The sequence below is a fragment of the Vanellus vanellus genome (assembly GCF_965231255.1).
Source record: "Vanellus vanellus genome assembly, chromosome: 3".
Classification (NCBI taxonomy): Eukaryota; Metazoa; Chordata; class Aves; order Charadriiformes; family Charadriidae; genus Vanellus; species Vanellus vanellus.
In genome coordinates this window covers 49,406,846-49,424,362 of record NC_138907.1, presented here as the reverse complement: position 1 = coordinate 49,424,362, position 17,517 = coordinate 49,406,846, and the positions used below count along the sequence as shown (strand labels likewise).

Below are 17,517 nucleotides of genomic sequence, written 5' to 3'. Positions count from 1 at the left end.
ATATTATTACCAACTCAGTAATGACTGATCAGTTGCTAACCAGTGATAGAGCTCATTAAGGAAAGAACAGGTCTAAATGAGTTGTTTCCATGTAAGCACCAGAAAGCCAGAACTTTGTGCTGCAGTTTGAGCAATGGCTGAAGAGTACATGTGTCCATGTGCCCTCCTGGGCACCAGCTGGAGGGAGCATTCAGTCACCATCACGGGTAGGTCCACAGCTCAGTTACTAGTGCAGTGAACGTCTCCTCTCCCAATCCTAACATGTTTGATCCTATTTAGGTGAGAATGATGAGTGATATGACAAGAAAAAAAATCCCAGTAGAGGGGGTACTGGAAAGAGCAGAACTGCCATGAGGAATGTGATTGTGCTGCTTAAAGCCCGGCCTGCAATTCACGTCTTTCTATTTTGATATATTTTGTTTATAAAGCCTGTGCTGTAATTCCTTACAGATTTTTGGATGTGGAGCTAAGCTCTTTAACCTAGAATGCAATTGCATTTTCTTGTTTTTCTTGTTTGTTTATGTTGGACTTCTGTTGATTTCAAAAAGTTCAAATGACTTCAGGTCTTTGACTGGAGTTGCGTATTTCATTACAGTTTCAGAAAGAGTAGTAAATTATTGCTCACAGGGTCAAAAAACCCCACCCAGCTCCCTATTAAAAGGTAATCTGTGGCTGTCTCTTTCTGCATAGCATTTCACACTGTGACGGAGCCTGTGTGTGTGAGAGAGACAAGAATGGAGAAGTCCAGGAAAAAATTTGCTGAGATTATAGATAAGGCAATGGCTGCGGCTAATGCAATGGATCGTGATGAACTGCTTTTTTCTTACAAGGGGATTCTCTACCCTGTTACTTTTTGCAGTCCTGAAGTATTCAGAGCCATGGAGTCCCTTGAAGCCAGAAGGGATGATATCATTTTGGCAGGATACCCTAAATCTGGTGAATATAGTTTTCTTTCTTCATAAATAAAGTTATGTAATGGCAAATGAGTAGGTTTGTACTAAATATATATAATATAATAAAATAACATATAACATACTATATATATTACATTACATTACCTTAATATCTGTACACTAATATATAATATATTAACAAAATATATATACACCAAATATATAATAATATATATCATGTATATTAGATGATACATAAGATTATGTATGATACAGGATTGTAAAATTTTTGCTTTGTTATCATGCTTTCTTTTTGAAGAAACGCTACGCACCATAATGTAGTTATTAAGACTGTAGTGATAGAGATGTAGGAACCCAGTGTCCAGAAGTCAGGAAATGGTAAACCAAAGATGAGCGTTCTCTACAGACTCTCTTTATGTTATGAATAAAAATATAATAAATGTGTACAGGAAATGTCACTTTAGAGAATTTCTGCCTATGATAAAGAAAATGGGCACATACAGCACAATTTTCAGACCTAGTTCTGCTCCTGTGCTAAAGTTCTGTGACTCATCTTTCCTCCCAAGATAATCCTATGCATCATGTCCGAAAACATATATAATATACTAGGTTTTGACGTACAGGTTTACCTCCCAAATCCCCCTTATATTTGTCCCAATAAAAATCTATAACATGAATGCATGTTTTCCTATTTGAATCTTAGTGGTTCTTCTTCTTTATTAGTTAATTTACGATATACAAGTTAATTTACAATGTACTGAGCCATTCGAGTTGGAGAAATGTATCCTTATAAAGAGCAAAGGTAGGACCCTGAGACATGATTGTCCAGACAGTTGTGATTGTATCACATGAAAGGAGATGAAGCAACTCACCTGATAGTACTACCTACCTCTTGGCTTTCATGGCAAATCTATTTCTGCTTATTCTAAAGGTTTCACAAACAATTCCGTATTTTTCTCCTTTCAGGCACAAACTGGGTAGGTCAAATCTTAAGTGACCTGTTAGCCATATTTGAAAAGAAAACGCAGAATAAAGCAAGCAGTGTGAATGATGAAGAACTGGAAGAATTCCCCTACCTTGAAATTGGAGATATTGGGAAATATGAGGTGGGCACAGAATACGTATGAAAGTTGTCAAAATTTTGTGCTTCAAATACTGAATATATGGGGTGTGAAATATTCCACTGTTTGATAAGAACTCTCCCACTTCCCTATATGTGGCATCTGGTCAGGATGAATGTCATCTGCATTGCCAAATACGGAGGGGTAAATGGACACTTCAGAGGGCTTGAGAGGAGCACATACTCATTGTATACACAAGAACGGCAGAAATTCAGCGTAGCATGTTTTGTATTTAAGAAGACTTTCACGAAATGTCAAAACCTGAAAGAATGGCTTTTGTCTCTTCTACTAGCTCTTCTTCCTCGCTCCTCCTCTCTCCTTGAGATCCTTCAGCCTTCAGATACCCCCAAGTAGAATCTGCATCTTACCTTTGGATTTGATCCCGTGTCTAACAGAACGTGTTAAATTCATTATCACTGAAAAGAATTAGCAATGGATAATCTTGTTCCAAATGCTCATTCTCAGGGGCTTTTGAAAGTTAGAGCTACTTAGAGCAGTGCACTAAGATCTCAGGATAACACTCTCGAAGAATAAGTGCTTCTATCAGCCAATACCTGTTGATAAGTTTAGCAAGGCAATATTTTATCATAGGCTGATGAAAAGAATACTGGTACTAACTGAACTGACCGCTTTCCTCCTTCCAATTCTTAAAGCGAATGAACAAATTACCTTCTCGAAGAGTTATATTGACTCATCTCCTTCCTGAAAATCTTCCAAGGTCTATCTTCAAAAATAAAGCCAAGGTGAGTGATGATTTTAATGTCTTGAAAGCAAACACTCCAACAGATTTTTTTTTTAAAAGCCAATTTAGTACTTTTCTGCCAATTTTCAGAATCAGTCTTATACTTAAGTGTTTAGCCTGGCCATTTCTACATGCCTATTTAAGTACTGCCATTCATCTCACTTAATCTCAGCTCATCCTTATTGACACCTTTGTGTCAGTCTCCACAAGCGAGGCTGGGGAGGAAGGACAAATGTATTTTAACACAATTTCCTATGGGAAGCATTTTATGGTGTTGTCACAAGTGAGGGTTTCAATGTGCCAAGTTTCAGAGAGAATTTGTATTTTTGTTATTTTTCCCTATTACCTAAATGATGAATGATTATTCTATTGAGCAAAACATACTTAGATTCTCCATAATTAATTTGATTAATCTGCAAAAGATATTTTAATAATTATAGGCAATCATCTTCACAAGGTACTGAAGCAAAGTCAAATCCTTCACCTTCTGAATTTCGAATGAAATTGCTACTTCTGCAAGTAGTACATAAGATATTAGAAATTCCCCAAACTGTGTTTATAAAGTAGATTATTGTTTTCTTCATACTGTAGTTTGTTATGTCTTTCTCTACAAATAAAATATTTTATTTTTTTTCTAGATACTGTTGCTGGTTCGCAATCCAAAAGATGTAGCTACATCTTTTTACCATTTTTCCAATGGCATGTCTACCCTTCCCTCGTATGACACCTGGGATGATTACTTTGCAGCTTTCATGACAAAGAAAAGTACAGTATATTCTGTCTGTGTTAATTATTCAATGGTTTGTCTTTGCCTAAAAGCCTTGCACTTTGTAAATCAGCTTCACTAGGGCTTTTTTTGTTTACCGTACAAAAGCAGAGATTAAAGACAGAAAGTTAGAGATTTTAACTGAAATTTAGAGTACTTGTCTTACTGCTTGAGGATAAATCCTTATCAAAACTGCACTCCCACAAAGTGCTTTAACTTGCACAAACCAATATTTTTCCCTGGAAGAAGCAGTTCCTCCTTATTGCTGTCTTACATCCCCTTCACCCCTCCTGTCCAATGTCCGTCATATTGTACCCATGCAGACATCTGAACATGCCAGATTGGACCAGATGAATTTGGATGAAGTCTAGTGCATTAAAAAAGGAAGAAAATAACGCCACTCACTTAAAATTGCATAAATTCTGCAGTTTGGCATAGCACACGGCCAGCAGAAGTTTTTAAACTGGATTAAGGGAGTCTGCAAGATGGTTTGATTACTGATAGCTCTTTGACTCACATCTATCTTGAAATACTAACAAGTTTTACCGTACAAACTTACAAATTCTATCATATGCCTGAGACATGTGCAAGTGTCAGAACAGCCTGGAGGAAAACCCCATAATTCCCACAGAAGGGTGTAAACTCTGGCATAGATATGATTAATATTGCCCATGGCTGAGGGATCAACTTAAGGAGTAAAAACTGGTTTATTTCATAAGGATCTTGTCTAATCTTCATTTATGCTTCATCTTAGGATTCTTTTATTTTATTTAGTGCCCTGGGGATGCTACTTGGAGTACCTTTCCAAATGGAACAAATATGCTGATGATGAAAATGTTATGACAATAACTTATGAAGAACTAAAAGAGGTGAGGTTACCAATAGTTACAAAAATGTTATATGTCAAAGAACATTTGTTCCTAAACCAATTAACCATTATATTCATGTAGTGTATTCAAACTGTGTGATACTGTATAAGATAAATTTTGTTTTAAGGGAAGGAAAGGTGAAATTCAAACTAAAAAGCCTTTTTAAAATTTTGCTGGTGAAAATCATTCTTGTTTTCTGTTTAGCTGTGATATAAACCCAAATCGCTGTAAATCAAAATATCCAGTAATTTTTCGGGGGAAGCTTTTATATGTTCAACAGTGTAGATTTTGCTGGACTGTAAATCGTACAATTTTTTGTGATCTATAGGAAGACAGCTCCTACCTCCTCTGAAAATAATTATGGAGAAGAGAAACACTTCAGTCCTACTGAACGCTATGAATATTCTATATATGCAGCCAGCAGAGAGATGTAGGGAAGTGCAGACACCTCGGAAAGCAGTGTAATTTGTTTGAATGTCATGTGGTATGTTGCATTCCTCTTTTCAGAATCCGGCCCTGGGTGTCAAAAACATAGCTGCTTTCTTTGAGATTTCCCTGACTGAGAAAGAGCTTCAGAGCGTGGTAGAGAGAAGCAGCTTCCAGTCAATGAAGAAGAACTCACAGAAGACCCACGGGTCATTTGGCAATATTCTCTTTCGCAAAGGTAGGAAGTTCTAAGAGGTCCAGAGGTCGAAAGGACTTGGGCCACCCATCCTTTGCTTCTTTTTTGCACATATATTAGCATTACAGATTAGTATCAGGCATGTTATCACTTTTGTGCTTGAGAAGACTAGTCAAGGAGTGCTGTTGAGGAAGAGACCCAGCAAGGCTCCGGCAACAGGCTACAGCCAGCACATAAGCAACCACACACAACAAATTTGAGACGCCCATGGATGACTGGCGGGAAGGAGGAATTGTCATCTATTGGAACTCCTGTCCATCTCTGTGCCAAGACCACTGATTCTTCAGCCATTAGAGGCCTTCCTGAGCTGGCAAAACCGGGCCAAACTCAGCCTGAGTAGCATGATCACACTTTTTAGGAGAGTATAGGATCTCCTGAAAGGGTCATTGCCAACCCCCTGTTCACTCTCACAGGTTAGACATAAGCCAAGCATGCAAGAGTCAGGTACATAAAGAAGGGGAAAAAAAGGGAACTACTTTTGCAGTGTAGTGAACACAGACAAGAGAGGGCCAACCTGGCTGTCAGAATCTATTTCTGCTTTTTACATTAAAGAATTCACTGCATAAAAACTCAAGCTGCCAAGGGAGCAGAAACCCAGCTCTGCCTTCTGACAGATGATTCTTAGTCACACCTTCATGTTCTTCCACCTTGTCAGTCATAACTGACTGGACTAAAGAGCTGCAGGGAAACAGGACTTTAGGCTGTTTTTTTGGACATGGTCACCTGAAGAGTAATACGTTCTTGTGCATTATAGCAGTTTCCCAGAGCTGTAGCTCCACTGACTTCATGAAATTACATTGGGGCAAAAATGAGTGAAGTTTTGTCTTGAAAAATGGACCAACCCAATTTAGTGTACAATGGAACAAGAGTGACAGATCTATAGAATACAACAACAACAAAATTTCTTGTTTTTCAAGAGTTTCTTTGCTTCTTTGAAGGTGATGTAAGTGACTGGAAGAATCTTTTCAGTGAAGATCAGAATGCAAAAATGGACAAAGCATTTGAAGAACGTGTTGGAGGAACTAAACTGGGAACAAAGTTAAAGTATGAAGTGTACTGTAAAGCCTGAAGAGTAATAAATGTGGTTACAGCCAGAGCTTTTCAATGCATTCTCAGATCATCTGAATGCTTTATACTAGAAACCTACATCAAATGATCCAAGTATTTTAGAACTACTGTAATAATCACAATGCAGCAGCCTTTACAGTCAAAATGCTTTTGTTTTAAAGGTGGGATCTTTGCCGTGCTTCGGCTACACTCATCTGCTGAATAAGATGGCAACTAACCATATTCAGATAAACTTAACAGCCCTGTTTCAGTAGCTGTCACTTGGAAAAAAAATGCCTGTTTTCTCTTTCTAGCGAAACTCAGTCTTTCTAGACTACCTGTAACTATTTAGTGTGTAGATTTGTTTTTTTGTTTTTTTGTTTTTTTTTTTTTTTTAAATGTTCCAAATCGGGCAACATCTTCAAAGAAAAGATCACTAGCAAAAATATGGATCTGACACAACCTTAATTAATGACAAAGAACATCTTTCCCGTGACTTCAGCACAAACTGGATCAAAGCTAGAGGGAGGAGAATGAAAGGGAGTGGGTATCAGCATTCTTAGGGTTTCTAATCTCTCTGAATTCAGAATTTCAAGATGGATTTCAGATTGCGGGCTGGTGTTAACAGGCAAGATCCACTCAGAGGTGTTGCTTTTATAGAATCATAGAACAACCCAGGTTGGAAGGGACCTTGAAAGATCATCTGGTCCAACCTTCTTTTAAAGCTGGTAAATTCTGCCTAGAAATGCAGAGTTTTGCAAAGAAATAGGAATGCTAGAAATGATACTTTAAAAATTTGAAAAAAATGAATGGATTCAAAAGCAGAGCATCCAAAAGTCCTGACACAGTCTTTGAACAACTAGAAATTATCGTTCGAACCCAGAGAAGTACCACATGCTTGGAGGAGGACATATATAATAGCCGTGTTTAAAAATGTGAGAAAGAAGAATCAAAATAGAGCAGTCACCTTAGCTTGATTCTTGGAAATTTACTAACAAAGATGACCAAGCAACCAACCATGAAACATTTTGAGGATAATAAGGTGGTAAGTATAAACCATGTCAAAGCTGTTCGTGTTCCTTCTTTAAAAGATAACTTACCTCTTGAATAACGTATAGACAGAAGATACAATAGATGACAGCATCAGAGAGGTTCTGAAATTATATGACAAAAGAGACACAATCTAGATCAACAAATTGATGGCTTCATGTGTGGAGATGACAACTTACAAATGTGGTTATAGAAATGAAATTAAAGTGCTGAAAGTAGATTTGCGTTCCTAAAAATTCATGCAACAGTGACAAAAGGCATCCAGAAGCAAGGGTCATCAGCAGCAATAATTGCAGGAATATCCACTTGTTTACATGTCTGTTATGAAGTTGGTTGCAATAGTGTGCTCATGGTCAAACTGCATATACTGGATGACAGCAAAACTGGGAGGACAATTAAAGCAATATCCTTTAGTGGTGAGTCCTGGTCATATTCAACATTATTCTTAACACTGGTGGACAGACTAATATCTGTATCATATATGTTTTTAAGTCTGGGCATGAGAACAGAGGGCTGAAAGTACTGGGGAAAAACATCATAACAAATTGAGAAGAAGGTTGGCAAACATGACGTTCATAAAAGTGTAAAATGCTGCATTTAGAAAAGAGAAACCAAAGGCACAAGTACTTAATGAGGGTAAATCAGTCAAGCAGCAGGTGGCATGAAATGACATGAGGAATCACACAGCAAGGGCTAACATCGTGAAAGTGCTGGAAAAAAAAAAAGTGAAATCTTATTCTGGTCTACAGTAACAGGAGGGTCACTCATAAGACACAGTCAATAATTGTTACAGCCTGTGGTTGCAGGTCAGTCTAAACTGAAGAATGCTTCTTAGGGAGGCTGCAGAGAAATTTAAGGAAGCACCTATCAGGGAGAAGACAGGCATACTTGATATTTTAGCAGTACAAGTGGAGAACTAGAAAGTCACATTAAGTCCCTTCTAGATCTATACTTGTAGGCATCTTGGAATACAGCAGACCACCTTTCCATGTTCTTACTGACCCCTTGTCTGTTTTAATTCTTCTTGTATTAATTAAATTGTCATCAAACACTCCAGTTTATGAAACAGGCAAAACTTCACCAAGTCTGACTTCCTTATGTGATATTTTTTCCCCCCCAATTAGATCCACACCAGATTTTAGAGTTACATTCTGTGTTCTCGCTGGCTGAATCCTATTGCAATTTCATGGCAGCTTTCGAGTTTTCGGACACTGATACTGCACAAGAGAATTTGCTTGCAGTGAGGCTTTCCAGGCACGCTGGGCTTTAAGAAGTAAATGTGACTAGCACATTTATTTTTTTTAAGAAGGAGAAATCATTGATCGTCAAAAAATTTTACTGTTGCAGCATTTTGGATGAGAGATTATGTAGGCAGTTGTTATTGGGTCTGGGAATAATCTCTGCAAAGACTGGACATGCTTTTGCTCCATTAGACACACTCAGTGTGCCCTTGCATTCAGTGGGGTAAGGAAGTGGGAGAGCGGAGGGTGGAAAAAGCAAGCTGCCATGTCAGAAAATGAATGTGGGCAAGGAGACTTGAAGAATGAATAATGTTTTGAGGGGGTGAAAAGTAAGAAGAGGTGAAGGCAGTGAGTGTGAGAATCCATTCAGAAAATCTTGGGAATCTCTTTTCAAGCTACGACATAGTTGACTGACACAATAGCAGTGGTTTTCAAACTTTATCACTGCTAGATCCTTACCAATTGTCACCTCCCTCCCCCCCCCCCTTCTTTCTGGTCTAGTCCTTTTTGTTACCAATGAGTCCTGAAATATTTCCACTGAAGAAGATGCTAGAGTTTTCCCTGGGCACCACGTGAGCTGTACCACAGTTATACAGCCTCCCGGCAGGGTCACCTGCTTACCCGGAGGCACTGGGCTGCTGGGCAGACAGTGCTGGGACTGGGAGTCCCAGCACCCTCAGGACACCTGGTTCCCCTGAGCCTCTCCAGAGAGACAGAGCTGCTCTGAGGCCTCACCTCTGCAGCTCCTGAGCAGCCTGCCAGGCACCTGTGACAGGGTTCAGGGCCCTGCTCATGAGCAGAGATCAGGGTCCAAGGGTTAAAGGACCCAGAGGCACCCGTGTCCCCACGGGCTCAGGTGACAGGCTGTTAGATTCCATGTTGAGGTGTTATAGTGATCTGGCTCCCTCAGCATTCAGGCAGCTGGCTCTGGAGGCAGGAGGGAAAATGCTAATTTCTTCATGTATTCTTTGGTATTGGTAAATGGGAGGAGATTTTACTTTGTAACTCAAAGTAAACACAGGGACAGAAAACTGAAAGCGATAACAGAGCTGGCAGAGGAATAATATATGAACAGTGTCTCCAGTTTTTCTGAATAAAATATCACTAATAGAGAAAATATTTCCAATAAAATGATCTATTTTGATAGTTCTGCATTTTGGGAGACCAGAAAAATAATTTTAAATGATTCTTTATAGGTAACCGTAAGCAATCTTCCAGGTCTTACAGTTGTGTTTTTCACTTGACACCTCCTCATCCTTAATTAAACTTGTATATAGGTTTACTAAGTACCTAATATCCGTTTATGAATTAAGAGAGATGGATGTGGTACACAGCAGTGAGGAGCTGTGTGTTTGATGTATGGGTAGTGAACGAGACCCATACTTTATTTAAGGGTGCGAAGGGAAGAGTGAAAAGCCTCTCCACCGGGTAATTCGGCCTTCCTGTATTGCATGACTCTGTTTGGACGACCTTTGGAGATACCTATTTCTCCATCTCAGTAGTCCTTATCTTCTGAAAGGCATCTGCCAGAATACCAATAACTCCCCCATCAAGAACAATTTCACACAATGATTATATTAGGGACACGTATAGAGAGAAATAGACCTGAAGTCGTACAGGTAGAATTTGATTCATGTTAATGCAGAACCTAAGTATTAGAGCTTCACATGAAAGTAACCTTCTTGTAGTATTTGGCAAAGTAAAATCTCAAAATGTGAGTATTTAATCATAAGAAGTATGGCTTAGGTAGTACTTGTCCTTAGCTCTGGAGGTAGCACCTGAAGTGATGATGTTACAGTGATTGACTGCAGGGTAGAGCCACCACCTGGAAGGAAGTTGCACCGTTGAATGTGTATCCATTAGTGGAGTCAACAACAAACTAGGTTGAGATCCACTATCCACATGTCTACTACATGCGCGTTGTCCAGTTTGAAAATTGCACTGCATTGCTCACCAGGTAAAAATATTTCAGGCAATATCCTATATAGGTCTTTCTTTAGTTTCATTTAACACTTTGAATGCTATTAATTGCTGCCCCAATAGCAATGCTTGGTAAAGAACAGACACCCATTCCTAGTATCAGCTGCAGCAAAGACTCTATGTCACTATTGTCAGTCTCCAGTCCTGTAATTTCAAGAGGAGTTAACAGAATACAGAGTTAATCAGTGACTTGTACCTTCATCCCTGAGTGAACGCCCTGTCCGATTTGCTAATATGTTGCATAAAGTTTTTCTGCATTGTGGAAAGAGAGCCTGTGTCTGTTTCTTTGAAAAGAAAGAATTCCACAGGGATACAACCATGAGCAGAAATATGGAAAGAGTCATTGAAATAGTGGAAAATTCTTTTGCACAGGGTGAAAAGATTCCCCCAGAAGACATGCTGTTTTCCTACAGAGGTATTTTATACCCTGCTACAATTAGCAGCCCGGAAACTTTGGAAGCTCTGAAATACTTTGAAACCAGGAGTGATGATGTGATTCTAGCAGGCTATCCAAAAACAGGTGAGTGTTGTTTTCTTGATAAGCAGTCAAGTACCCAATGCTGCAATCCAGAAGTTTGTGCCAATATTTAACATAGGACTAATAACTGAGAAATCTTATGGTGAAATCAGACTTCATAGGATCATGAAATTAAGTTGTAAAAGGTCAACTAATACAACCTTCTGCTCAAAGCAAGGGAAAGACCTAACCTTCAAAGCTGGGTTTGGTTGCTCAAGCCCTTGTACAGGAGAATTTTAAAACTTTGAGGGTGGATATTCGCAATCTACTGGAAATCTGTTGCAGTGTTTTCCCACTACAGTGTTCTTTTGGGGGCTGGGGTTTTTTTGTTTGTTTGGCTGGTTTTGTTTTGTTTTGTTTTTACTTCTGTGCAGTCAGACAGCCCCTTGTTGTGATTTGTAATTTTTCCCTTTTGTCATTTCCTGGCCAATTTTCAGGAGCTGGCTCTGTCTTCATAATAAGCTCCAGTAGTGGAAGACTGCAGTGAGATTCTCCCGTGACTTTTTTTGCCTCTAGCCTGGGCAAACCAAGCCTTTCTATGCATTCATTTGCTCCAGTTCCCAGTGATTTCAGGGATGTTCAGCAGGACTCTCTCCAGATTCCCGCAATCTCTTGTGCTTCAGTGCAGGACCTGCACATAATATTAAAGTGGTGAACTCACCGGTGTTGGGTAAAACAGCATAGTCACATTCCTTGATTTTCTGACCATGCTCTTGCTAATACAGGAAAGTTTATTGTTACTCTACGTGCTGCAAGAGCAATACAGGGAATATATCCTGCTAATGAGGGCAGAACAACTGCTGTTTCCCCAGGCTTACTGCATGGCAGAATGCAGGTGATTCCCATCTATCTAAATGGAGTGAAAGACATGAATGCCACCAGGACTTGGATTATTTCCTCTTTCTTTTACTATGGGCATTTTGGATTCCTTCATTTTTCCCTATTCGCTTTAGAGAAATATCTTAACAATTCATTCACAGAAAAAGAGGAAATGTTGATCCTTATCACATCCACTTTGTGTGCAACCTGTAGAGCTGTGCACAGACAGAAATGGTTTAAAGGTGTGAGGGACCACCTATGTATCCGAGAAGATGTCAGTTGAAAACCGAAACTTGGGTCTCCATGCCCAGAGCCTCGCACACCAGTTGTGCCAGGTTGCAGGGGCCAAAACAGCTGAGCCTGGTGCAAAGATGGTGACAACACTTGACAGACTGGTGGCTTGGTTGATGACCTCTTCTGCTGTCAGTTATGGAAGCCTAGCTGGGGGCTGGGAATGATGCCAAACTGTGTTGATCACAAAGAGACCGTAAAATGAAGCTGGTCGGAAGGAGGGAATACAGTGTTCCCAAAAACAGCACTGTGGAAGGAGAGCAGAAATAGCCAAGAGACGATGCATTTGGCCCTGTGCTGGGAGCACCACTGCTCTTGGGGAATTTCCATAGTCTGAGGTGACCAAAAAGTGCTAGAGCTGGAAAGAGCAATAGTGGTCTGCTTCTGTTTCCACTAAGGGATGGGATGTGCTTCTGAAGTGAGCAGGGTAGCACTCCACAACATCGGGCTGACAGCTCTGTCCCTGTTAGCTTTTGGCATGCCCTGGTTGATAATTGCCTAGTGTCCATGGTTCAATGCCAGCCAGCAACTAAGCCCCACACAGCTGCTTGCTCACTCCCCACCAGTGGGACAGGGGAGAGAATTAGAAGAGTAGTAGTGAGAAAACTTGTGGGTTGAGATAAAGACAGTTTAATAGGTAAAGAAAAAGCCATGCATGCAACCAAAGCAAAACAAGAAATTCCCTCGCTACTTCCCGTCAGCAGGCAGGTTGTTCAGCCGTCTCCAGGAAAGCAGGACTCTATCATGTGTTGACAGTTACTTGGGAAGACAAATACCATAACTCTGCATGTCCCCCTCTTTCTTCTTCTTTCCCCAGCTTTTATTGCTGAGCACAACTCATACGGTGTGGGATATCTCTTTGGTCTGTTGGGGTCAGCTGTCCCGGCTGTGCCCCCTCTCAGCTTCTTTTGTACCCCCAGCCTACCTGCTGGTGCGGCAGTGCAAGACACAGAAAAGGTCTTGAAGCTGATTAACCACTGTTCAGCAATACTTAAAACATCCTTGTATTATCAACACTGTTTTCAGCACAAATCCAAAACACAGCCCCAAACCAGCTACTATGAAGAAAGTTAACTCTCTCCCAGCCAAAACCAGCACACCCACCTGTTGACAGGCTAAGGTACAACATAGTGCTACTGGTGTCTTTATCCTTTCAGGAACCAACTGGCTTGACCAAATGGTGAAGGAGTTGGAATCAACAGATGCCAAATATACGGAAGAAGAAATGAAAGAGAGAATAAATGCTGAAAAGAAGCTAGACATATTTCCACGCCTAGAACTTGGAGATCCTGGCATATATGAGGTTGGCATGGACTGAAAATATTGGCAATGTTCTTCCTACAGGTAGTAATAGCTGACAGTGGTGGATCTCAGAGGCAATAGAGACCCTAGAGCCTTAACAATTGCTATGGTCTGCACAAGTAGCATGTATTATTGCCCTTGGTGTCCCAACGCAAGGGTCTTGGTGCACAGACAGTGCTGAGGAGCCACAGGAGACTCCAGCCTGGACCCTATGGGTTTGATCAGTAACACCTTCCTCTTGGGTGTCCAGTCGTCAGGCATGTCTCGTGTGAAATGGTGGTCTGTGGCAGAGGCTGGTAGAAGCCTATGCTACCAGTGTATCCCTGGGGGTTTTCCAAAGGATGAGATCCTTCTTCTCTGGTCTCACCTTTTCTTATTACCCACAATTCCTGAAAAGGCACATGCCACTGAACGGGATACTTCTGTCTTGTCACATTTCTTCCAACTTATTTTAAAGAGGATGAAGAAACTGCCTTCCAGACGAATTATACTGACCCATCTGCCACCTCATCTCCTGCCCCTGTCTGTTCTCCAAAGCAAGGCTAAGGTGAGTCTTCTCTTTGCATCACACTGCAAAAGCATTTCCACCCCAAATTAGCTTTCCTCTGTCTATGTGAGATGTGGTTTTTGCACCTTCACCTGGACTGGTCAATGCACAGGCATATTTCCAAAGTTGAAGAGGCAGTGTGCTGTGTGCTGAGGCTGTGAACAAACATCCTCAGCAGCTTTGCTGACTCAAGAAGTTATCATCAGCGGGCTTCTCACTGGGTGTCACTGTCCCTTCAGTTCTCCTTCAGAAAGACGCTTCCAGGTTTGTGTTAGAAAAGTGAGCAGGACAAGCAGTTATTCTGTTTGCTTTAACTTGCCTCCAAGACCAGAGTACCTTTGGAAAGCCCACTACAGACTGGCGCTAAGATAGTCTTCAAAGGGAATTGCTGCAAAGAGAAGCAAGGGTGCACCCACAGTCTGCTTGTGGATCTCCTGTTCAGTAGTCCATGAGCTCATTTCTCTGGATTGGACCTACCTCAGAGTTATGTCCCAAAAGCATCCCTGAAAAGCTTCTTGTGTTCACCCTGAAGCTTGATTTCTTGCTCAAAAGAGGAATTAGAGAGGATTGTATGGTCTGGTGAGTGTTATTGGACGTGCGATGCATTGAGAAGATGGAATTTTGGTCAGTCACCAAACAAAAAACAAATTATGTGTTTTCTTGGTGTAGATCCTTGTGCTGGTTCGGAACCCCAAAGACACGGCTGTCTCCTATTACCACTTCTACAACAACATGCCAGTGCTGCCGTCCTTTGCCTCCTGGGATGAGTACTTTACAGCCTTCATGAATGGGAAATGTACTTTGTCCTGTATCCTTTGGCCTTCCTCCCTACATGAGTGGCATACACAGGATCCTGTGCATGGGAATCCTACCCCAACATACCTTACCAAGGCACTCCCAGGACAGACAGATAGGCCCACATTATGGCTGAAACAGGGAGTACCAAAGAGTTAGATTTTTTTTAGTCTCTAATTTAGAATGGAGAGATAATGAGAAAGCCTTATCTTGACTTTTCCATTCCTGCAATAGAGCTTGTGGTTCAGGGCTACCTAGTGGCCAGAGCTGGGGGATCCTGCACTGATCTCAGCCTAAAGGACAGATATGTTGAGCTGGTCACCACTTCACCATCCTCATGCCATGCTTGGAGACCTGTCTGGGCTGACTCCTCTGATTTGGTAAGGCCCTGTTTTGTGGAATACCCTACACAGCTATGTCTCCTCTTTGTATGCAGTGGCCTGGGGATCCTACTTTGACCACTTAGTGGAATGGAACAAATACATCGACGATGAGAAGATCATGATGATAAGCTATGAGGAACTAAAAGAGGTGTGGCATCTCACTCAGCTCTTCCTTGATGGCTGTACTGTGCAGCCTTCCTGATATATATATGGCTGTGGGGAAGAAGAAACTCTTGGGTCAAGCCTGTCTGCCCCTTTAGAAGGGCATGCATTTCTGAACTACTCTTCTACGTCTGGGGGAGGCCCATGGGGTTAGGAAGAGGATAGCCTTGCCTATTAGTGGAAGGAGTCATATCTGGCACAGGCACAGCTGGTTTTGGGAGAGAAGAAAATTCTTTGACGCTGAGGACACCATGTGTGGGTTCCCTCTCTGTCATAGTTCTTAGAATTCCTTGTTGACAGCATGGGAGACAGTCTCCTCTGCTGGGTTTCCCACCAGGTACTGGCTTCATGTCACAGCCATGGTGTCAAGTCTTTTGGTCTCACCTCTGTCCTATGTTGCTTTGGCCAGGACCCGGTACTGGGAATGAAAAGGATTGCTGCCTTCTTTGGATTCTCCCTGAGTGAGGAAGATTTTCCCAGAATTGCAAAGAAAACCACTTTCCAAGCTATGAAAGAGAAATCCAAGGAAACCCATGGAAAGTTTGGGGACATCCTTTTCCGAAAGGGTAAGTCTCTGCAAATGGAGAACCTGCCTTCTGAGTAGACCACTTAGCCATGAGCTTACTGGGCTTTCTAGGGAAGACAGGTGTGGGTGAGGTTCCTGTGACATCCCATATAAAAAGCCTGTGCTGTTAGCATGATTTGGGGCTGTTTTTGAGAAACATACCAGAGTGCCTCAACTATCCTGGCTTAAGGTCCTCAGCCATTGTTTCCGTGTTGCCCTATTTACCTGTGGCAGCCCTAGTTGGTTAGGCAAGTGAGATGTGAAGGTGGGGGCCAACACTGGTGTAAGTTATGCCAGCAATTATGCACCAAATCTGCTTGGGTTTGATGGTTGCTTTTTACAGAGGGGTAGTGGTGTGGTCTTTGCCTGGCAGTCAGGTGATGAGGCCAATCCTGGATCACAGATCCAGGCTGCACGTGTCACTTTGTGAAAGTCCCCTTTGGGAGGAGGTGCGCTAGTGGGGCAAGAGTCTCTTGAACCTCAAGGGAATGCATTGCTCACTGCTCTTCTGGCCTTACAGGCATTTTCTTCTTACACCCTCAGCGAGTACTGAGGAATACTCTCAGCATGGTTCCTCCCAATGGGTATGTCAGTGTTGGCCCAAGAGATGGCCCCTCACAGACGCGGAGCCGGGGTTGGAGCTCTGGCAGCCCAGCTGCGCCCCATGACATCAAGAATTTTTAGTTTCTGACTACTGTGGGTGTGGGCATGGTCTTGCTTTAATGCCTTTCCTTCACCACTCCTTGGAGGAAGAAGGATTTAACCACTTTCCTCTCTACCACCTACCCTACTGCCCTAAATAACTTCCCTCTTCAGATGAAGGCATTCACAAATGAGCTTTCTCTTGTGAAAAAAAAAAAAAAAAAGGTTACTCTCTCTTCCATGTATAATCTTCATGAAACCACCTTGGAAACACCCCCTGGGGAGGGAAGGTGTACAGGCAGCGTACCAGCAATGCTCCCTGTGGCCTGGCTGCCGCCTTTACTTCTTTTCTTTGCTACTTTTTCCCAGGAAATCAGACTTCTCAGGGGCATAAATCAGATCCCTCCCACCTCATGGGTTCCCCATTGCTGCGTAGGTATTATCCTCTCTTAGGAGTGGCTGCCTTCAGTCTTTCATACTTCGTTTTGCACACAGGGGTTGTTGGGAACTGGAGAGACCTCTTCTCTAAAGCTCAGAATGAAGAAATGGACCAAAAATTTGAAGACTGCCTAGGAGGAACAAAGCTGGCAGCAAAGATGAAATACGATGTGTACTGCAAGGCCTGAAAATAAGCATATGAGCAGCACGACAGCATGTCATGCTCCAAAGATGGTTCTCCAAAGGTGGACGTTCCCTGTGTTTTGCCCCCATGAAAAAAGAGAGAAAACCCTAAGATCTACCTGGCACCTCCAAGCATTTGGGTGTTAATTCTTAAGTGTGTTCTGGGCCTAGGGTGTGTGCTTTGCTTGTTGCAACCAAATAAAATGTGCGTGTGCCTCGAGCAAATGCTTGGCATGCTTCCAGGAGGGGGATAGTACACAGGCATCATGGCACCAGTCTGGTGCTGTCCCTGTGACTTCTTCATGGGCTGAGATGGTGAACGAGGTCCCTGGGGTGCTCAATGGTGAGGCAGAGGGACCGATGCAGGGCCTCTCCTCCCAGGACATTGTGGGCTTGACATGGATTTGTGCTGTGGGTCTGAAACCACAAATGTCTGTGTACAGGGAGAGCATGACACTCTA

The 17,517-nt window shown here is 41.9% G+C and overlaps 1 protein-coding gene across 1 annotated transcript; it reads left to right on the top strand.

Annotated features, from left to right (window-relative positions):
- The first annotated feature begins 712 nt into the window (after positions 1-712).
- On the top strand, positions 713-17,135 carry LOC309669911 (uncharacterized protein). Its single transcript, XM_082480708.1, has 14 exons — positions 713-936; positions 1,881-2,020; positions 2,689-2,778; positions 3,416-3,542; positions 4,318-4,412; positions 4,920-5,076; positions 6,033-6,152; positions 10,660-10,932; positions 13,197-13,342; positions 13,799-13,888; positions 14,558-14,684; positions 15,120-15,214; positions 15,638-15,794; positions 16,931-17,135. The coding sequence occupies exons 1-14, from the start codon at positions 735-737 to the stop codon at positions 17,059-17,061; spliced, it is 1,950 nt and encodes a 649-aa protein (XP_082336834.1). The 5' UTR covers positions 713-734; the 3' UTR covers positions 17,062-17,135.
- Positions 17,136-17,517: the final 382 nt, after the last annotated feature.

Bases quoted from the DNA above. Each gene is read 5' to 3' on its own strand.
- LOC309669911 (XM_082480708.1), top strand. From the start codon at position 735: ATGGAGAAGTCCAGGAAAAAATTTGCTGAGATTATAGATAAGGCAATG. The intron at 2,779-3,415 runs GTGAGTGATGAT...TTTTTTTTCTAG, and splicing joins TCTTCAAAAATAAAGCCAAG to ATACTGTTGCTGGTTCGCAA. The intron at 13,343-13,798 runs GTTGGCATGGAC...CTTATTTTAAAG, and splicing joins GAGATCCTGGCATATATGAG to AGGATGAAGAAACTGCCTTC.